Raw genomic sequence first — 20,443 nt, 5'->3', positions numbered from 1 at the left:
TGTATGTGTGTTTGTGGTGTGGTGTGTGAGTGTGTTTCTTCTAATTTACTTTCGTTTTGTTTTGTTTTGTTTTCAGTGTTGGCGGGGCGGAACAGATAACGTTATGTGTGCATGCGGGTTGCTATATTAGTCCGCAAACTGAGGAATCGCGCGGATGACAGTTTGAGATGGCGACGAAAAAAAGACAGAAAGGTCTACTAAATACGACATTTAAGAAATGGGAATGCCAGTCTGATTTTTCGTATGAACCGTCCGAAGGGCGGATCACGAAACTCACCTGTGACGTATGCACAGAACACAAGACCGAGATACGACGAGAGGCACGATTACGAGGCAAGTTGGTCATTAGATCTATAGGCCAATCGCTATGAAAAATATTATGAAGCTGAGGATGGCAAGCCACATCAATACTTACTTGTATTAATTTACCAGTAAATTAATCTTTGCAGTGTGAGATTGGAAAATAATACTGTGATTTTGTGGTATGTTGTATTCATGATGCCATATGAGTACAACATATTTTGATCCATTTATTTTATTGAATAAACCTGGAGTACACAGCTACTGATGGGTTCCCATGATAAACGTTTCCGGAACCCAAAATTTTTTATCGTGGTTTCCCATGAATTTCCGAAATCCTCAGGCCTGCTACTGAATTATTTAAATTTTTGCAGCTTTTATTTATAATAGTATGTATATGCTTTTGTTTGTGTTATTATCATATGATATGAACTGAATAAGTAGACCATTTCAGAATTCGAAATTTGGGACTCTCGAAATGCATAATGGGACTCGTACTTTTCTGATCAGCGAGTCCTTGGGAGGGCCTATCCCAGCCGTCTTCGGGCAGTAGGAGGGGGACACCCTGAACCGGTTGCCAGTCAATCGCAGGGCACACACAGACGAACAACCATCCAGCAATACATAACTGCTGGAAGCTGAAAACACCCCAATTCTCGCATGGCCAGCAGATTCATGGGACATGTCACCCATTGACCATGTGTGTGATGCTCCAGATCGGTGTGTACAACAGCGCATTACAGTATGTGTATCTGCCAACATCCAGCAACTTCGCACAGCCATTGAAAAGGAGTGGACAGACACTTCGCAGGCCACAATCAACAACCTGATCAACTCTTTGTAAATGAAATGTATTGCACTGCGTGAGGCAAATGATGGTCACACAAGGTACTGACTGACTTTATGACTCCCCTAGACCATCAAAATGAAACGCAACTGCACATTTCAGAGTAGCCTTGATTGAGCAGTATGTATTTTTCGGTAATTTAGTGGGAACAATTGCTTGCATGTCATGTTTGGATTGCATTGTGGCGGGCAGATATAGCAGAGTATTAAACATAAATGCCAATTGTTAACAATAAAATTGCACTGCGAAGTCGAAGTTTAGTTACGTGTCCGCACTAGCACACCGAGAAATACCGAAAAAAATAACACTTCATTTTGGGCACTTACCGCGTTGAGAAATGTTGGGCGGTAGAAAATCTATTTCCGCAATGCTGCTCTCTTCGGTGAGAAACATGCACTTGTATGGATAGCAGCGACTTTCGGCTCAGTAGTCTGAACTACAAACGAAATGTCGACGTTTATAAACACCACTCTCGTTCAACAGCGTCACTGGGTAGATCTCATTACTCTAACTGCAGTTTTTTTCAAACGTTACTCGCACTTCTCGCTGCCATTTACAGGGTTGGACCTCCCACCAGAAAATGCAACATGGAGATTGACGAAGACGGGGCGGGGGTAAAAATGTTTAGGCAAGGGTAATGAGACGATCCCTTCTTCTTGTCGTCATTTAATAGGGACGTCTTCTACCGATGACGTCATTCCATGTACCCGTGCCAGAAATCAGTTGAACAAATCAGTAGAGATTTCGAACAGGAAGAGACATAAGCATCAGTCAGAAGTTTTTTAAAACCTCCCTGTATTTTCAATTTAACGCAAGCCTAATCACTTCAGCGACAAAAAGAACACACAATAAATACAGTACAATACAATACAATGCATGCTGATTTATATAGCGCTTTCACAACAGCGGCAGCTGTAACAAAGAGCTTAACAAAACAGTTAACATAAAGTAAAATAATAAACAAAACACATAACATAAAACACAGACAGTCGTGCAGTCCTAACCACTTTTCCATCACACACTTTGTTGTTTGAAGCAGTATGAGATGAAAGAGGAGAGAATCAAAGTGTCCTTTAACCAGTGGATCAGAGACTTCATGCTCAAAATGTGCACACGTCGGCTACAAGCTAAGTTTCAAAGTCAACAAGAAGCTGTAGCATCCATTGACGAAAAAAGAGATTGGTTCACTTCTCCTGTCCCATATAGCAATAACAAGTCAAGCACGAAAAGAAACAAATATTTTATGAATTTACTGCAACTGGTATTTGGCTGTATGCGTTTATACACTTTGATATAGTGTATATTGAGCACTAATAAAAATATACGTCGTTTATAAACACAAACAATGCCATGGAATCTGAAACTGCAGCGGCAGCTGCTCGACTGGAGTTGCGACCTCTCCCAAGGGAAAGTGAAAATGCAGGCAGCTGCCGACATCTTTTACTCTGGTCAAGGAAACTTATACAATCATGATAAATAGTGCAATAATAATTGAAACCGCAACAACAGCCAAACCAATACAAGTAAAAACTATAATAATAAGAATAAATAATAATAATAATCAAAGCATTCATCCAGGATAGTGCACGGTCAATAAACTACACTGGTCTACCAACACGGACGCTCTGATCAGAAGGGGCAGAGGCTCTTCCTGTGTCATGTTCCTGTTCTTGGCCTTGCCAGCAGGTGGCAGAGTGAGAGAACTTGTTGGTTTCACACCTGCTGCCTATCTTGCAATTAGGGAACTCGGTATTTAAGGACCAACAAGCTGTCAGCTGGTTGTCTGAGAATTGTTTGCCTTGCTGCTGCTCTTGCTCATGTGACTGGTTTTTCTAGTCCTCTCTTACTCTCTGTACTATGATTTTTGTTCATTGTTTACATGAATTGGGTACTGTGCATTTAGTTTTGTAGTGTCAGGTTATTTTCTTCCTTGCCTTTTTTGCAAGCGCTTTTTGTTATGGTTTTGTCTTTTCCTGGTCCTTACTTGACCAGCGCTTTGTTTCTACTTTGTCGGTGTGTTTTTGTATTAAACATTTTTGTTACGGAGTTTTGTCTCGTGTCCACTATTTTGGGATCCAAAAACGAGTTATGGGATATTTGGCTCTTTTCGGTGATCCGGTTCATTTGGTTTGGCTCAGTGAAAAGAGTTGGCTCTTTTGGCTCTCAAACGGCTCTTTTAACTTTAGCTTTTCTTTTAAATATTTATGACAAATTTAGCATACATTTTGATAAATGACTTGGTTAACTAAATATTGCACTCTACTGACTGCAAATAGCAACAATTATCAAGCAAAGAAAAGGGTTTTTACTTATTTTATTGAACATTAAAAAGTCTCCACACAATAAACAAACAGCAAAATTAAACTTCAACCAACAACAATCTAACATGCTGCATTATAACAAAAATAGTGAGTATTAACTGCAATACCAGCAGCGAACAAAACAAACATAAGCTACTCCTTCTTTACTTTAAATTTGCATTCAACAAAACTAAATATTTCAACTTGGACGAGCTGATCCGGCTCCTTCTCTCAGTAATTATTTGTCCAGTCTTTGAGAACACCCTCTCTGACGGTGCAGATGTTGCTACAATGCACAATCTTGTCTCCATTACTTTGATCAAACGAGGGTAGAAGGAAACTCAGTATTTCCACCAGCTCAGTGGATCAGCTGCCCTTGAAACTTCAAGCATCGCATCGGTAGAGGGAACTCGCCTTGCCAGGTCTTCACTTTGTCGGTCATCAAACACCTGCCAAATTGCAGAAGTTGGTGCCTCCTCTGGTGCCACTCCTCCCACTGCTCCCTCATCAACTGTTGGTTGTGCTGGTTGAGTGGGGGTGAACCTGGCAGCAGGTGCTGTTACCCTCTGTAGTGCCTCGTCTAATGCCTGATTGTTGTTGAAAGCCAGTTTTTTAAATCGTGGATCGAGCAACGATGCCTCTGACAGAATGGTATTAAATTCCATTTGATGGAACTTCCTGTCCATTGACGTGCAAAGACTTGTCATCACCGCGTTGACTTCTTCTTTTGTCACTTTCCTTTGATTTTGAACCGTGACCTTCTGCAGACCCTTGCACAGGAGCAGCATTTTTGAGGCTGTCATGAAACTAAAAAAAAAAGAAAAAAAAAACAAGGCACATACATTAGATACTTGTACATGCTTCGAAAACATGTTTTAAAAAACAACAGTGAAATCTTTACCTCTCTGAGCAGATTTCCACAGTGACTTGCTCAAAGGGCTCCAAAATGGTGCAAGTTTCCTGCAGAATTTCCCATTCCTCTTTTGTCAGAGTCTCAGGGGTGTTGGTGATTGCTAGAGTTGAAATGATGGCGTCTTTACACTCCAGGAGCCGTTTCAGCATGTACAGTGTTGAATTCCACCTAGTTGGGCAGTCTTGCTTCATCTTTAGTTTAGCCATCCCCATTTGGCGTTGAGTAAATTTTTAGCCTCTCTGTTGCAACAGTGCTTTTGTGGAAGTATTCCACTATCCCGTTCATCTTGGACTATAAGGTTGAGCGTGTGAGCTAAACAGGGGTGGTGACTCAATTTCAAGAGTTTTATGGCTTTTGTTATATTTGCAGCATTATCACTGACACAGCACACTACTTTGTTGATTTGCCATTCATTTGCTATTTTCTGCAGTGCTTCTGCCAGGTTCTCCGAGGTGTGCCTGTCATTGAATTCAAAACAGTCTAAAAGGCATGACACCATTTTAAAATCCTCCATAAAGTGGCATGTAACAGACATGAAGGATGTGGTTGTTCGAGATGTCCAACAGTCCGTAGTTAGGCAAACTGAAGATGCTTGATTAACCCTTTCTTGCAATGCTCTCTCTTATACAATTGTGGAATTATTTTTTCAGAAATAATTTTCCGATTTGGAATAACGTACTGTGGATTAAGAGAATGAGTATAATCTCTGAATCCCCTGTCTTCCACAATTGAGAATGGCTGAAAATCACGAGCAAGCATGATAGCCAAATACTCATCTATCTTGTTCTGCTTTAAGGGCGTAATTTTGTGGGCCATAAATTGTATTCTATTGTAGTCTATGTTGCTGTTGGTTGTCTTCCACTGCCTGATGGTTGGGAGGTAGAAACAGTTGTAGCAGGTTGACGAATGTTACTGGTGGTAACAGGCACACCCGCCTCTCTCATTTCTTCTAGCTGGACAGTAGGATGAACTGTCCTCATGTGTCTATGGAGGTTATTAGTTGACCCTCCTCGAACGGACAGTTTAAGTTTGCAGACACGGCATTCTGCCCTATTGTCAGCTTACTCTAACCAAATAAAATGTCTCCAAATGTTACTGCGTTTTTGGCTCAACTTGAAGGTCTACAAACCACGTTTGTGTGTCGTCCTCTCCTCCTCCTGTGTCTGTCTGTGGTTGCGCAGACGCGACGGAGCATGTACTCAGCGTGCACTCCTTGCAGTACCTACCAAGCCCCTCCCCTTTCTCTCCCGGTCTCCCTCTCTGAGCACCGCAGCTGAGCCACTGCAAAACCTCGCTTCAGACACGTGAAAAAGAGAGAGCGACATAAGGTGTGTTCACACGGCACACATTTGCTCCGGCGCTACACCGATGTATTTTGTTGCGATATATTTTACACCGGAGCAAATTTTGTGGAGTGGTCTCACATAAAAAGCCGCTGAGTGTGTTAGCACCGGCGCAGTTTCGGTGCAGCTCCACTTGCGGTCACACGGCAGTTTCTGCAGCGGAGCAAAACGACAGAAAACAAATGAGCTGTCGTGTTGGTTCTTTTTAAAACTTATACACAACTCAAGCAACTACTGTACAGGCACGTCCTTCTCCTTCTCGGTTTCCATGCCTTCAGCTCGAGAGTGACCGCCCCCGAAAACGTAAATCAACGATGACTTCAATGACACTCAGAAAAGCAAACATGTTTGTTGGTGCATTGCCAAACAGAAAATCAAGAGAGGAAATCACAAAATAAATTCTATGGGGGGCGGGGGTTGTGAACACACTCGCAAACGAGCATTTGCTCCAGAGCAAATTGGAGAGTTCACACGTGCAAATTTACATCGTGCTGCTCCACAAACGAGAATTTGCTCCGGAGCAAATTTTTAAACCACCTCCCTGAGGTGGGTTAAATTTGCTCCGGAGTAAGCTGTTTCCCGGAGTAAATTTGCACGTGTGACCGCTCGACTGGTGCAGCGCCGGCGTAGCACCGGAGCAAATGTTGCTGTGTGAACACCCCTATTGAGAGGGAGAGAGAGAGGGCGCACGCATGCGCCAGAGAGGGAGGGAGGGGGGCATGACAGAGCCGGCTCTCCAGGGAGGGTGCCGGCTCTCATCGTTCACTTCAAAGAGTACCGGCTCTTTGTACCGGCTCACTATTGATGGATTGATTGACCAGAATTATTTTATTTCTGAACCAATTTGGAGAAAATATCAACCGATTCTGATATAAGCTACGAAGGCTCTTCCAAATGAAGCATTTATGAGGGGGAAAATGTGTGTTTATATGTCAAAGACGGAGCAAAAACCATACTAGTTTAATTGAAATTGAAACCCTAAGCAAAATTTGAAAACCCAGTTTGAAACGCTAACTCTAGTTTAAAACCCTAATTTGAAACCCTAAACCTAGTTTGAAACACTAATCTGAAACACTAACCCTCATTTAAAACCATTTTAAATCCTTACCCTAGTTTTGGACCCCAGTTTGAAACCGTAACCCTAGTTTCAAATCTTATTTTGAATCCTTACCACCACTTTAAACCCCGATTTGAAACAAAAACCCAAGATTAAAACACCAATTTTAAACCCTAACATTCATTGAGAACCTTAATTTGAAATCCTAACTCTAGTTTTGGACCCCAATTTGAAACTCTAATCCTAGTTTAAAACACTAATTTGAAACCCTATCCCTAGTTTGGAACCCTAATTTGAAACCTTAACGCAACTTTGAAACCTCAATTTTAAACCCTAACCCGTTTTAGTCCTGTATTTGAAACCCTAACCCTATTTTAAAATGCTAATTTGAAAGCTTAACCTGAGTTTGAAACCCTAACTGTAGTTTGAAACCAAATTTAAAACACTAATGCCTCATTTATAACCCTAATTTTAAATCTTAACCCGTTTTTGACCTCAGTTTGAAACCATAACCCTAATTTAAAACCCAAATTTTAAACCCTTACACTAGTTTGAAACCCTGATGTGGTGCTGTTGTCTTCTTTAAGCCGGGATCTCCAACTCTCACTGGAACAGTTCGCAACCATGTGTGAAGCAGTTGGGATGATAATCAGCACCTCCAAATCCTCAGTTGGAAAAAGGGTGGCGTGCTCAGGGATAGGATCTTACCCCAAGGGACTTGTTCACGAATGAGGGCAGGATGACAGTGTCTGTTGTGATGCGGCCATTGTATTGGTCTGTCGTGGTGAAGAAGGAGTTGAGCCAAAAGGTCAATCTCTCGATTTACTGGTCGATCTACATTCCCACGCTCACCTCTGGTCAAGAGCTAAGTACTGTGATCAAAAAAATGAGATCCCGGGTACAAGTGGCTGAAATGATTTTCGTTCGCAGGGTGTCCGGGCTCTCCCTTAGAGATAAGGTGATGAAAAGCTCGGTGATTCGCTGGGGGCTTGACGAATGACCGCTTTTCCTCCACGTCAAGAGGAGCAATCTGATTAGGATGCCTCCTGGACGCCTCCCTGGTGAGGTGTTCAGGACATGACTTACCGGCAGAAGGATCCGGGGATGCCTTGGGATACCCTGGGACAAGCTGGAACAAGTGGCTGGGGAGAAGGAAGTCTGAGCTTCACTGCAAAAACTGTGGCCCCCGCGATTTGACCTCGTATAAGCGGTAGAAAATGGATGGATGGATGCATGGTTCAGCGTTGTAAACGATTGTTTATTGAATGTACTGTAGTTTTATGACTTTGGCGACAGACGCATGGCTCTGTCTTGCTCGTCAAAACCAGGAAATGGGCGTGTGTGGAAGAGTTCCTTGCCGCATTGCTGTTGGCCAATCAGACACGACACAGCCCCACTCTGACCCAGACAGCCGACCTTTAGAACTACCTCTGAGATGGTTCTGAAAAGTGGTTCCATTGTAATCGGCTCAGAAAAACTGAAATGATACAGTCAGACCGAATGCGGGCTGAGTGTTTCTGGCGGTACTTTTCCATAGATAGGCAATGGAGTTTGCATTATCGGCATGGTTGCATGCTAGGCAGCACATTTAAAGCATTTGAAACAAAAACTATAACTTTGCCGATTTTCTTGGGGTAGGCTTAAGTCAGGGGTGTCCAAAGTCGGTCCTCAAGGGCCGCTGTCCTGCCTGTTTTCCAGCTCTCCCAGGAGCAACGCACCTGATATAAATAATCTGGATTGTTCTAATGCTGCTTCAGAGCTGGCTGATGAGCTGATCATTTGAATCAGGTGTGTTGCAGACGGGAGAAATGGAAAACAGGCAGGACGGCAGCCCTCCAGGCCTGGAGCTGGACATGCCTGGCTTAAGTGAACCTTTGGTGGCGGCGACAGTCAACCGGCGTGGAGAACGTACTATGTCACATGCATGCTCAGAACAAGCAGATACACAGCCAAATTAACTTTAAAACACAAACTGCTTGGTGAAATAAAAACAATGTGGGACAGTGTCATTAGGGTCTGGGGAACAGGGAGGTATGCAAAGAAGCCAGCTACCTTTCCCGGCCAGAACCGAGACAAAAAAGGAGCAGACTTGAAAGTTGGAGTATCTTGTGAGTCGACTGAATTATTTACAGCTGTTGAACTATCAACCAAGATTGCATTTAGCAGCCAACAGAAACACCACTCATTGACTTTGGATATTAAAACATTAGGGGTTTTTTTTCTGTCAGAGGAGGAACAGCCCCTTCTCATGTCCGTTCAAAGCAACCACGGTGTAGTTGCACCCCTGCGAGCAAACACATGCGAGACCCACGTTTGGTCTGAACGTAGCATAATGGAAAAGCGACCACTCGGGGCAAAGCAAGGTCGTCTTGGTGAGCTCATGGAAAAGTGCCTTCCATTTGTTTTGAGTAGCAGACACACGGTTCACTGGTGTCTTACTATAAGTTTATTTTTCTCTTCGTGATTAAAGCAATCTTTTCAAAGAATGGACAGACTCAGGTGGATTTTTAATAACCTGGATAATTTACAGTAGACACACTTCAGCAATGACTCAGAGCAAACTGCATCAAGTGCCAGTTTGTACCATTTGTGTACCTTTTCTAAACAGTGCTTATTTGTACATTGGGGTTCAATGGTGAACCCTGTAGTGTATATTATAAAACATGAACAAAAAGTTGCACCTTTGAGTACATGAATAGACCTCCAACTGTGCATTATTTTCACAGTGTAGTAAAACACATAACCAAGCCAATGAGAGACACTAAGAATAACAGCAAATGTTTTCTTTGGTGGTGTTATGCCGTTTTTATTTATTGCGGAGATGAGGAAAAACACAAATCGGACACAATGGAACAAAACTGTTGGGAAGTGTGTAGTTTTGAGAGAACACACTCTTTGGATTGGATTGGATAAAACTTTATTGTCAAATGTACTGTATGTGTGTCACACATTTTCTCGGACAAAGTTAAAGAAATGACTCGGCACACAGGAAAATTGTCTTCAATATCGGCGGGAGCGGATCTCTGAGAGCGAACGACGGTTAGTTGCTCCGATGATACACACTCCGCTCCCTCTACGCCGGTTCAAACTTTTATTGCAAAATACAAGAAAAACACTGCCCCCGAGATTTGCATACCGCGCCCCCCGGCCTCTCGGTAATGATCTGATCTACCCGAATACACAAGTCACAGACTTTGCTGATGACAAATGATCACCTGGGCGTGACAACTGTTCCCAAACTGTCTATTGGTATTCAACAACTCTTTGTTCCCAATTTGTTCATTCCCACTCTGTGATTGAATCTAGTCTTCTTCCATCTGTTCGCCCCCCGTGATTACTCAAGAAAAGGCCCTCCGCCCAAACGGCCGACGCCTCTGCACTGAGTATGTCCAGACATGCCCAAATTAACCAAAACTTTAAACATGATTCAATTTTGTTCATAGATTTCTCTATCATTCCCACTTCTTTATCATAATTAAAGTTTCGTCTAACGCCCAGGTGACATTGATATGCAATTGCACGAGTGGGAAGAAAAACTGTCCGTGGGGGGGGTGACAAAATCAGGACAGAAAACCCTTCCCGGGCAATGGCTATACATTAAATGAAAATCAAAATCTAATCTGGACAAACATTAAATGGAAATCAAAATCTAATCTAAACACACATTAAACGAAAGTCAAACCCTAACAAAACTAACTACTAACTAACGACTATATACAAAGTAAGCCAACCCAAGAACATCAAACACTCACATCCGCAATGCTTTTCTGTGAAGTCGTCATACGGGCTTTCATAAGGTTACAGTAAATCAATCATCAAAATCAGTGTTAAAATAATCTTCGTCAGACTCTGTGTGCACCTTTTGGTACTCCGACATGGCCACAGTCAGCTGAGCCGCCACATCACTTTGATAGCATCCATGAATTTGGCAGCACGACTTCTGACCAGCGGGATCGCGCAAGCGACACGAAAACAGGAAAAGAAAAATATATCAACAATAGTCTCCTGCCTCCCGACGTTGAATTCCATGAGGCAAGTCACTCCTTCCGTGGGCCTGTGTGTCCACCGTGACTGCTCTTAGGCCCATAAGCATGATGCCGATGCTGATGATGCTGCTGATGTATCGGCAACGCTTGACTCCCCTTCCTGTGGTCTTTCTTGAGAGGGGTGCGTTTACCACGGAAAACCGTCTCTCCCACTGTGGTCTTTCAGCGGCACGCAAGGTCAGCACACTTGGACTTAGGTGCTGATTCTCCTTCCTGGTACTGGTGTCGCTAGGCCCCTCAACCTCAAACCGAAGGAGCTTGCACTGTGACTGGTGGATCCAGCCGTCGCATCCTTCGATCTTGGCCGCAGTTTTTGTTGCTGCAATCACTTGGGAGGGGCCATTCCAGCGTTCACTGTCCCAGAGAAGTCTTTTCAGCACCTTGAGGAAATTTTGATCACCACTCCGGACCTGGCGAGTCTGTGGAGCAGAACACCCTGGCAAGTCATTGTGCCTATGCATCTCTTTCTGATCAAATAGTCTTTTAGTCTCTCTCATTGTCTCAATGAGCCTGGCTTCGACAGTTCCGTTAGTGCAGCGGTCACCAAACTACGGCCCGCGGGCCGGATCCGGCCCGCCTCCACATTTGGTCCGGCCCCCCTGAACAATACCAGAGAGTCTTTTGATTTATTTTTCATCTATGTATATTTGTATTTTATCATAAAATTCGGCTTTTGCAATAAAATATTCCTTAGTTATGAACTATTTTCATGATTAACTATTAGCTCGTAACAATTTCATAAACACATATAACGTGACATTTGTTCCATCCTTCTGCGGTCTGTGCCGTTATCTGGCAACCCCAGAAAAAAAAATCCTAAACCCGTCCCTCTCAAAGAGAATGTAATCATGGCGAAAAGGTGAGGTAAGAGAAAAAAATTATTCAGAATAGAGGGAATTTAACCCAAAATGGAGAAACGATTTTTTTTTTCAATGCAAAGAAAAGATTGTCTGTCTCATCTGTCGGTGGCGGTATTCAAAGAATACAATCTGCGGAGACACTACGAAGACAGTTCAACCCATTTTGAAAACACATAAACAATGACAAGACAGTATCGTTTCCCTTGTGTTTTGTTCAAACAGATTACACAATGTCTACAATTTTTTTTGAAAAATGCATAAACCCATGTGTATGATAATATTGGTGCACCTGTGTTATCACCGCTATCATCCCCGCTGTTGACACATGTGACAAGCCATGTGTCAACCTCGCGGCGCACCGAAGAGAGAGATTAATTAGAAGCCAACGTTTTCCGTCTTCCAATTTCTCTATCCCTGCGTCATCCGGTTGTGCTCTCTTATTTGTCCAATATTTTCGTTCTGTGTGAGGTGCTAAAATTTCTCTTGATTTCAGATCATCATGTGTTGTGTTCTGTGCCTCTATTGCGAGTACGTCACGTTACTGAAATTTGTCAGCTGAAATGAACGGCCAGAGTAGTCATCACTTTCCAGTTGATGTATTGACGCACCCAGCCATCCTGTGTTTCCTCGCACCCCGGATTGGCGGGGGAGGGGCTCCACAGGTGGTTTGGAACGGAGCTGGCAAGGTTATTCATGTTTTTCCACTCACATTGCTCTGGTTTGCCGAGCGGTATGTAAATGTGTTGCCCTTGTGAGAGGAGGGGCTTGACCGCCCTTCCTACCTGCGCTGTGGCGAAACACCACTGATCTTTCCAATACACGTGCTCAACAACAATACCCTACACTTTAGCGTAGTCAGGGTCTGGTCCTGGTGTCTGCTTACGTCTTATAGTCACGTGCAGGTTCTTTGCCGTTTGCACGTTACCTCCTGGCTTTAATTTGGTACCTGCCAATCGAACTAGACATTCGGAACTCCGAGTTACGTCATCGTTCGGTAAATCGAGTGTCCAAAAATAGCGAGCATCATCTTGACTATTCCCCATGCGGGCTTCAACCTGGCCCTTGTGATTTACGATGGTGTAAATCTCGAGTTGCGTTTGAGCATCTCGTCCCAATAAATTATGTGGACAGCGAGAATTTAGTGTGGCTTCAACAAGTGCCTTCCGATTTGGGTCTGTGGGGGAAGTAATGGTTACTGTTTGCGATAACGTCAGGGGCTGCACGGAGCCATGTGCTCCTTTCATGCGAATTTTGCCATCGCTTGGCTTCACAGTATCGCGATCCCAATGACCGAGAACAGTGATATCGGCGCCCGTGTCAACAAGGAAGACGGTCGGGATTCCTTTGACCAACAACGTCATTTCCGGTTTAGTTATGGACGAGGTTTCACATCTCAGCAGGTAGTTTTCTGTGTCGAAAACATGATTGCTACCGGCTGAAATGTCGCCTTCGTCCTCACTTGAGGTAGGCGATTCGAACAACGGCGCAGAGGCCTTTACTGCTGTCATAGCTACCTCCTCTGTTTTATTCCGTGTTGGTCGTATATCCTCCTCATCTGATGAGGAGGTCCCCGTACTACTATCACTCTCCCGCACGCGCCTGTCCTTCCGCTGTTGTCTGCATTCTTTCACCATGTGACCCTTTTGCCCACAAAGGAAACATCTGCCTTCAGCAAAACGTTTTTGGTCCCTTGGGGTTAATGTGAAGGGAGAAAACGACCTTATTTGTTCATTACCTTTATAAGGAGGTAATGACAAAGGACAGAGGACGCGCACACAGGTTTTCCTGTGTGTGCGTGGGTTTTTTGCGGTGTAATAAATGTTGGTCACGTGACTCTCATTCTTCTTTTTCTTGTTCTCAAGTCGCTCGAAATTCCGTGCGTAATTCAAAACTTCATCGATCGGACATGTTGGCCATTTCAAATTACCGTATTTTCACGACCATTCGGCGCACCGTATTGTCAAGTCAAGTCAAGTCAAGTCAAGTCAAGTCAACAGTATTTATAGAGCACTTTCAAACAGCCATCGCTGCATACAAAGTGCTGTACATGGAGCAATTTAACATGCACAATAAACAGTAAGACAAATCGGTAATAAAGGCGGTAGAAAGCACCAAACAGTAAAACCAAGAACAAATCTAAGTCATGCTGAGTCGAATGCCAAAGAATACAAGTGAGTTTTGAGGAGGGTTTTGAAGATGGGCAGCGAGGAGGCTTGCCGAATGTTTAGTGGGAGGTCATTCCAGAGAGAGGGACCAGCAACAGAAAAGGCTCGATCCCCTCTGAGCCTCAGTTTAGTTCTTGGTACTTCTAATAAAGTCTGGTCCACAGACCTGAGGCGCCGGGCAGGTGTGTAGGGGCGGATGAGCTCAGAGAGGTAAGGTGGCGCGAGAGTATTCAGAGATTTGAAAACAAATAAGAGGATCTTGAAAATAACTCTAAAATGAATGGGGAGCCAGTGAAGGGATGCCAGAGTAGGAGTTATGTGCTCCCTCTTACGAGTACCAGTCAAGAGGCGAGCGGCGGCATTCTGGACCAGCTGAAGGCGCTTAATGGAGGACTGGCTGACTCCAAAGTAAAGGGCATTGCTATTGTTGGGCGCAGTCTCATTAACGGGTGCTATTTCTGTATTTGACACATAGACAAAACGCACTGTATTATTGGCCGCAGTTTTAGAGTGGTAAAACATACGCCAGCTTAAACATACGGCATGCATGCGCGCACGCTAAAAACACGTTAGCTTGAAGCATATGGTAGCATGCCAAGACATACGGATACACGCTAAAAACACATTTTTAAAAAGGCAACGGAAGCAAAACTGAGTTCCATTGTATTTTATTTAGCCATCGTACAATGTACTCACATTTTTCGATCAATCATCACCCAGAAATCCATCAAAGTCCTCATCTTCTGTATCAGAATTGAACAATTGTGCAAGTACCGGTAATCCATCAAAAACGCCGGGTTCCCTCTCGTTGTCAGAGTCACTCTCATTGCCATGTGGCTCCACAGAAATGATGCCGGCTTTGCCAAAAGCTCGAACAACAGTGCTAGCAAACACGTTCGTCCAAGCAGCCACAATCCATTCGCAAATTGTGGCGTAACTCGCCCGGCGCTGCCTCTCACTCTTTGTAAAGTTGTGTTTGCCATCGATCATCCATTGTTCCCATGCTGCTCGCAACTTTACTTTGATGCCGATGTCCAGCGGTTGGAGTTCTTTAGTCAAGCCTCCGGGAATGACGGCAAGCTCAGAGTTCATTTGCTGACTTGGTTTTTCACCGCTGCTGTGAGATGGGCACGCATGCCAAAAGCATAACCGATGGCTTGAAGTTTGAACTGAGCTTCGTAGGCGTGTCTCTTTGTAGAATTTATTTTCCTGGGTTCTTAGAAACCAAAACCGAAGTTGTTTTGCAATAATGCACATAGCCACACTTTATACAGGTGTTGGTACCTGCTTGGGGCGTCCCTTTAGCGTCCACTTACGCGCCCACCCTTCACTCATTGGCGGACTTCTTCGCCGCATGCCTGTCCTCACTCACGTCCGCCTTTTCTCTCTCTCCATATATGTATATATACACACCCACCCTTCACTGAATGGCCGACTTCTTTGCCGCATGGCTGTCCACACTCACTTCCGCCTTTTCTCTATATAAACAGCGTGTCGGCTGTCAGTCAGGTTTTGGAACTCAGCGCATACACTAGACGCTCCGCATTATAAGGCGTCCTGTCCATTTTGGAGAAAATTTAAGACTTTTAATGGCGCCTTATAGTCGTGAAAATACGGTATGTCTTTTGACATATTGGGTAACCTCAGGATGTGCTTGCTTCAGCAAATGCTGTTTTAAATGCGAATTGAACAAGTCTGACTGTGTCTCGGGGATACCACCATGTATTTTGAACACTGTTCTCAGACGGTGGAAGAAATCGTCTGTCGATTCGTCTGCCTTTTGAATGCATGCGGCAATTTCTTTGGGATTTTGCGTCCGCTCGTGTGCCTTGGCGCAACGTTCCATAATTTGGTCAAGGGGCCCCCCTAGCTGCGTGAGTTCATCATAGCACAGATAACCTCCCGCAGCTTTTTTACCACTAAAGGAGCCCACGACTGCGCCAAACTTCGAACCGGTAGTTAATGAGAGCAATTTCAACAATTCCCCCACGTTAAGCCTGTGACTGTGGACTAAATCCGACAATTCTCTCACGAACTCGTCTGGATCGTCCTTCGGTTTTGGGAGTGAGACGGCGATGTCTCGAAATTCGGCCGGCGTCCATGGCCGGTAGAGGTGTATCGATCCCTCCCCCCCGGCCCCCGGCATCTCAACCATGGGGTAAGCTTGTAACGGTTTATCTTTACTCCAATCCTGTCTGGTAGTTTGATTGGGGTGTGTTACGGGAGTTTGACTCGTTCCCCAGGACGGAGGGGGCACTGAATTATTTTCTCTCGTAGTTTGCGAATGTGGAGGCAGAGCTGGGTACAGCTCTCCCGTAACTGCGGCCGCTGGAGAGTTTGTTGGTTGCGTAGCAGCAGTAGCTGCAATTACATCCTCATCCGGCGTTCGACGTTTGTCGTTCGTCTTTTTAGCTCGTATTCGTTTGGCCCTTTCAACAAGGATTTTACACTTATACCATTGTTTTCCGTGTTCATTATTTTTTCGCTTTTCTTTGTCTCTCAGCGACAATTTGCCTAATACTGTCTCCAATTCATCGCAATCATTAACGTCTCCTGAGAATCCGTATTTATTTTTCCACTTTTTCACGAATCGTGTTGACCCTCTGTAGTCAATTTCAGCCAATCGTGTGTTTTCGATTAACGCTTCTTCATCGTGACGTGACGTCGTCTGTTGCGTTCTACCCAATCGCCAGCAGCCAGAGAACTTCCATGTTGCCATGTTGCTTAGCAACAGCTGGAAGCGTTTATTTATTTATTTTCATGTAAAATACCTGTAAATAAATAAAAATAAAACCGCGATCTAGTTCTGGGTCGTTACCCGAAAGGAACCGGTAGGCGCCCGCGCCGGAGTAAACACCGACTTTTACTTCGGACTGAACTGGTACGTACCCGCCCCAACGTCTATATGGGATACGTTACCACAATAGCGTGATCACCAATCACACTCATGCACTAACACAAAACCGATACGCGCAATATACGCATACAACGTTAGATGCAAACACACGCCGAGGTGGTCAACCTCCGCAGGAAGACAACGCTTCCTTACCGTTTACGCTCACCGAGAAACTATATCTAAATGAGCTGATGCTCTCACAGACGCGCTTGGGCTCTGTGTCCACGGGAATCGAACTTCCCCCGTACCGCTAACTACAAAACGGTACTCGAGCTAGCCTACTCCTTTTCGGCATTAACTCGTCTAATTCCATCATTCAGTGGAGATAACCGACTACGCAACGGTTTCTCCACCACGCCGACTGACCTTAATTTTTTCCGACAATTGTCCCGATGCCGAGCTGAACCCAGGTCCGTTGGATGATGGCGCTTGCTCGCTCCTCACGGTGTCCGGTGCGGGGCTGGCTCCTCCTGGAAAAGTCTTCACAAGGTCTGGTTGGCTTCGGAGGCGCAAAACGCACGATCAGCCACGGATCGTCTAGCGGAGGAAATCGGAGAGTCCAACAAAAAGCTCAAATCCGTTCGAACAAGTACATCATCCTGCCGACAACGCCAAGTTTCTGTCAGAGATTTTCTCGGACAAAATTAAAGAAATGACTCGGCACACAGGAAAATTGTCTTCAATATCGGCGGGAACGGATCTCTGAGAGCGAACGACGGTTAGTTGCTCCGATGATACACACTGCGCTCCCTCTCCGCCGGTTCGAACTTTTATTGCAAAATGCAAGAAAAACACTGCCCCCGAGATTTGCATACCGCGCTCCCCGGCCTCTCGGTAATGATCTGATCTACCTGAATACTCAAGTCACAGACTTTGCTGATGACAAATGATCACCTGGGCGTGACAGCTGTTCCCAAACTGTCTATTGGTATTAAACAACTCTTTGTTCCCAATTTGTTCATTCCCACTCTGTGATTGAATCTAGTCTTCTTCCATCTGTTCGCCCCCCGTGATTACTCAAGAAAAGGCCCTCCGCCCAAACGGCCGACGCCTCTGCGCTGAGTATGTCCAGACATGCCCAAATTAACCAAAACTTTAAACATGATACAATTTTGTTCATAGATTTCTCTATCAATGTGTAACATGTACATGCATATATATATATATATATATATACTAGCGGCTGGATAGCTCAGTTGGTAAGGCATCGGTTTGGCGTACGGGAGACGGTGGTTTGAATCCCGCTTGGGGCAAAAATGAGCACATAACACCATCCAGTGTGGGTCCTTGGGCAAGATCCTTCACGCTAATGCCTACCTCATACAATGATGAGAGACAATAAAACAAATGACATGCCGGCTCAGACGTCGCCCGGCCAAACAAGGTCTGCGTCAGGTGCTGGGGAACCAGAGCACCTTGATGAAAAATGGGCTACTGGAGCAAAGCGGAGATGGGTGAGATGCGATAACATGGCTCTGTTGGAATGCTACTACTCAAGCAACCCTAGTCAGAGGGGTTACATGCAGAGAATGTGGACTAAATGGTTACTTCGAAACCCACAGTCACGGTTGACCACGAAACAACTAGTAGCTCAGTGTTCCAACATCCACAAACGGCAACTGCTGTCATAACTTGAGATTGATGAGGTACAACGCAGGTTCCATGGTGAAGGGCCCCAGGCTGCCAGATCAGAGGAGGAGGTCATACCAGAGATTGGGAGGCAAGCCCCAATGAATGCAGATGATGAGATTGGGAGGCCAGCCCCAATGAATGAAATGCTGAGCGAGGCAGCAACTGACCTGAAAGCTAAGATCATGGCGAGAATGAAAGCTGGGCAACCTAGAAACCGATTACAACGGCTATGTGAAGTACCACCTGAAAGCCTCATGGAAAGTGTGAATGCAGCACTGAGGGCGATCCAACCGTGACGATCACGGAAACCAATGAGCTGATATACGCTTCAGCATCAGTGATCCTAGAGATGCTTGGCTATAAGAGCAACCATGGAAGCCATGAGATACGTTATCCACCATGGAAAAGACGGTTGGAGGCTAAGATCAAGGCGGCTCGGAAAGATGTGAGTCAATTGACGGAGGCCCAGAGAGGTGTGATGAAAAGGCCGACACCCGAGAGGTACATCCAGATGACCATACCTGAAGCACTCGAAACTGCCAAACAAAGGCTCCAAGCCTTGTCCAGCCGCCTAAAGCGGTACACGAAAGAGAATGAGGACAGACGAATAAACAGGATGTTCGCAACACAACCTGCGAAAGTGTACGCTCAGTGGCAGGGTCCTAACAACAGAGCTGACCCACCAAGACTGGAAACTGAAAGGTACTGGAAAGGCATATGGGAGAAGGAGGTTGCACATAACAGCAGTGCACAATGACTGGTGACCCTGAGAAAGGAGCACAGCAACCTCCCTGAACAGAACCCAGTTACCATAACAGTGGCAGACATACAGGAAAGAGTCTCAAATATGAAGAACTGGACAGCACCAGGCCCGGACATGGTCCACACCTACTGGCTAAAGAAACTCACAGCACTCCATGAGCGCCTAGCAGCACAAATGAACCAGCTGCTGAGGGATGGGACTCACCCAGGATGGCTAACCGAAGGGCGAACGATCCTGATCATGAAGGATCCCTCAAAGGGTGCAGTCCCATCCAACTATCGGCCAATAACTCTCTCCACAACATGGAAGCTCATGTCAGGCATCATTGCGGCTAAGATAAGTGGACACATGGATCAATACATGAGCGAAGCACAGAAGGGCATTGGTAGAGATACTAGAGGAGCCAAACATCAGCTTGACAGAACAGTCGCACAAGACTGCAGGTCCCGACATACCAACCTGTGCACAGCCTGGATTGATTACAAGAAAGCCTATGACTCGATGCCACATACATGGATCACTGAATGCTTGGAGTTGTATAAGGTGAACAGGACCCTAAGAGCCTTCGTTGCGAACTCGATGAGGATGTGGAAAACCACACTTGAAGACAATGGCAAGCCACTTACCCAAGTGTCCATCAAATGTGGCATATACCAAGGTGATGCACTCTCCCCACTGCTGTTCTGCATAGGACTGAACCCCCTAAGCCAAGTAATCACCAAGACAGGCTATGGATACCGCCTCAGAAATGGAGCTACGATCAGTCACCTCCTCTACATGGATGACATAAAGCTGTATGCTAAGAGCGAAAGGGACATAGACTCCCTGATCCACACAACCAGGATCTACAGCAGCGACATCGGGATGTCATTCGGGCTTGAGAAATGTAGTCGGATGGTGACTAAGAGAGGAAAGGTAGTCCGCACTGAAGGGGTCTCACTCCCTGAAGGAACAATAGCAGACATTGAGGACAGCTACAAGTACCTCGGTATACCACAAGCCAATGGCAACCTCGAACTGGCAACAAGGAAAGCGGCTACGGCCAAATACCTCCAGCGAGTGAGGCAAGTCCTAAGAACCCAGCTCAATGGCAAGAATAAGACCCGGGCAATAAACAGCTATGCCCTGCCAGTGATCAGATACCATGCAGGAATAAGGTGTCCAGGTGTCCAAAGGAAGAGATTCAGACCACGGACGTTAAGACCCGAAAGCTCCTAACCATGCATGGAGGGTTCCATCCCAAATCCAGCACCCTGAGACTGTACGCACGCCGAAAGAAAGGAGGCCGGGGACTAGTGAGTGTGAGAGCCACTGTCCAGGA

The 20,443-nt window shown here is 45.2% G+C and overlaps 2 protein-coding genes and 1 pseudogene across 7 annotated transcripts in view; all 3 read right to left on the bottom strand.

Moving 5' to 3' along the window:
* The window catches only part of ano10a (anoctamin 10a), a 118,460-nt gene extending 116,682 nt beyond the window's left edge, over positions 1 to 1,778 (bottom strand). For 4 of the 6 annotated variants that reach the window (XM_086112643.1, XM_086112644.1, XM_086112647.1 and 1 more), the window contains exon 1: positions 1,474 to 1,774. Coding sequence is in view for 1 of the 6 variants with exons in the window: in XM_086112648.1 (XP_085968774.1) it covers positions 1,474 to 1,540 (67 nt within the window). In the remaining 5 variants the exon portion in view is untranslated. Of the gene's footprint in view, positions 1 to 1,473 lie in introns of all 6 variants that reach the window. The other 2 variants (XM_086112645.1, XM_086112646.1) reach the window with 2 other exon arrangements.
* Positions 1,779 to 9,660: 7,882 nt separating this feature from the next.
* On the bottom strand, positions 9,661 to 13,300 carry LOC147203273 (uncharacterized; annotated as a pseudogene).
* ddc (dopa decarboxylase) overlaps positions 9,661 to 20,443 on the bottom strand; it is a 123,414-nt gene continuing 112,631 nt past the window's right edge. Inside the window, exon 14 of the mRNA XM_086114453.1 lies at positions 9,661 to 17,264. Coding sequence (XP_085970579.1) covers positions 17,250 to 17,264 — 15 coding nt within the window. The 3' untranslated portion in view covers positions 9,661 to 17,249. The remainder of the gene's footprint in view (positions 17,265 to 20,443) is intronic.

This window comes from Hippocampus guttulatus, chromosome 6 (genome assembly GCF_054856545.1).
Source record: "Hippocampus guttulatus isolate MCC_2025c chromosome 6, RoL_Hgut_1.0, whole genome shotgun sequence".
NCBI classification, from domain to species: domain Eukaryota; kingdom Metazoa; phylum Chordata; class Actinopteri; order Syngnathiformes; family Syngnathidae; genus Hippocampus; species Hippocampus guttulatus.
The sequence above is the reverse complement of the archived record's forward strand: the minus strand, read 5'-3'. Positions and strand labels throughout refer to the sequence as shown.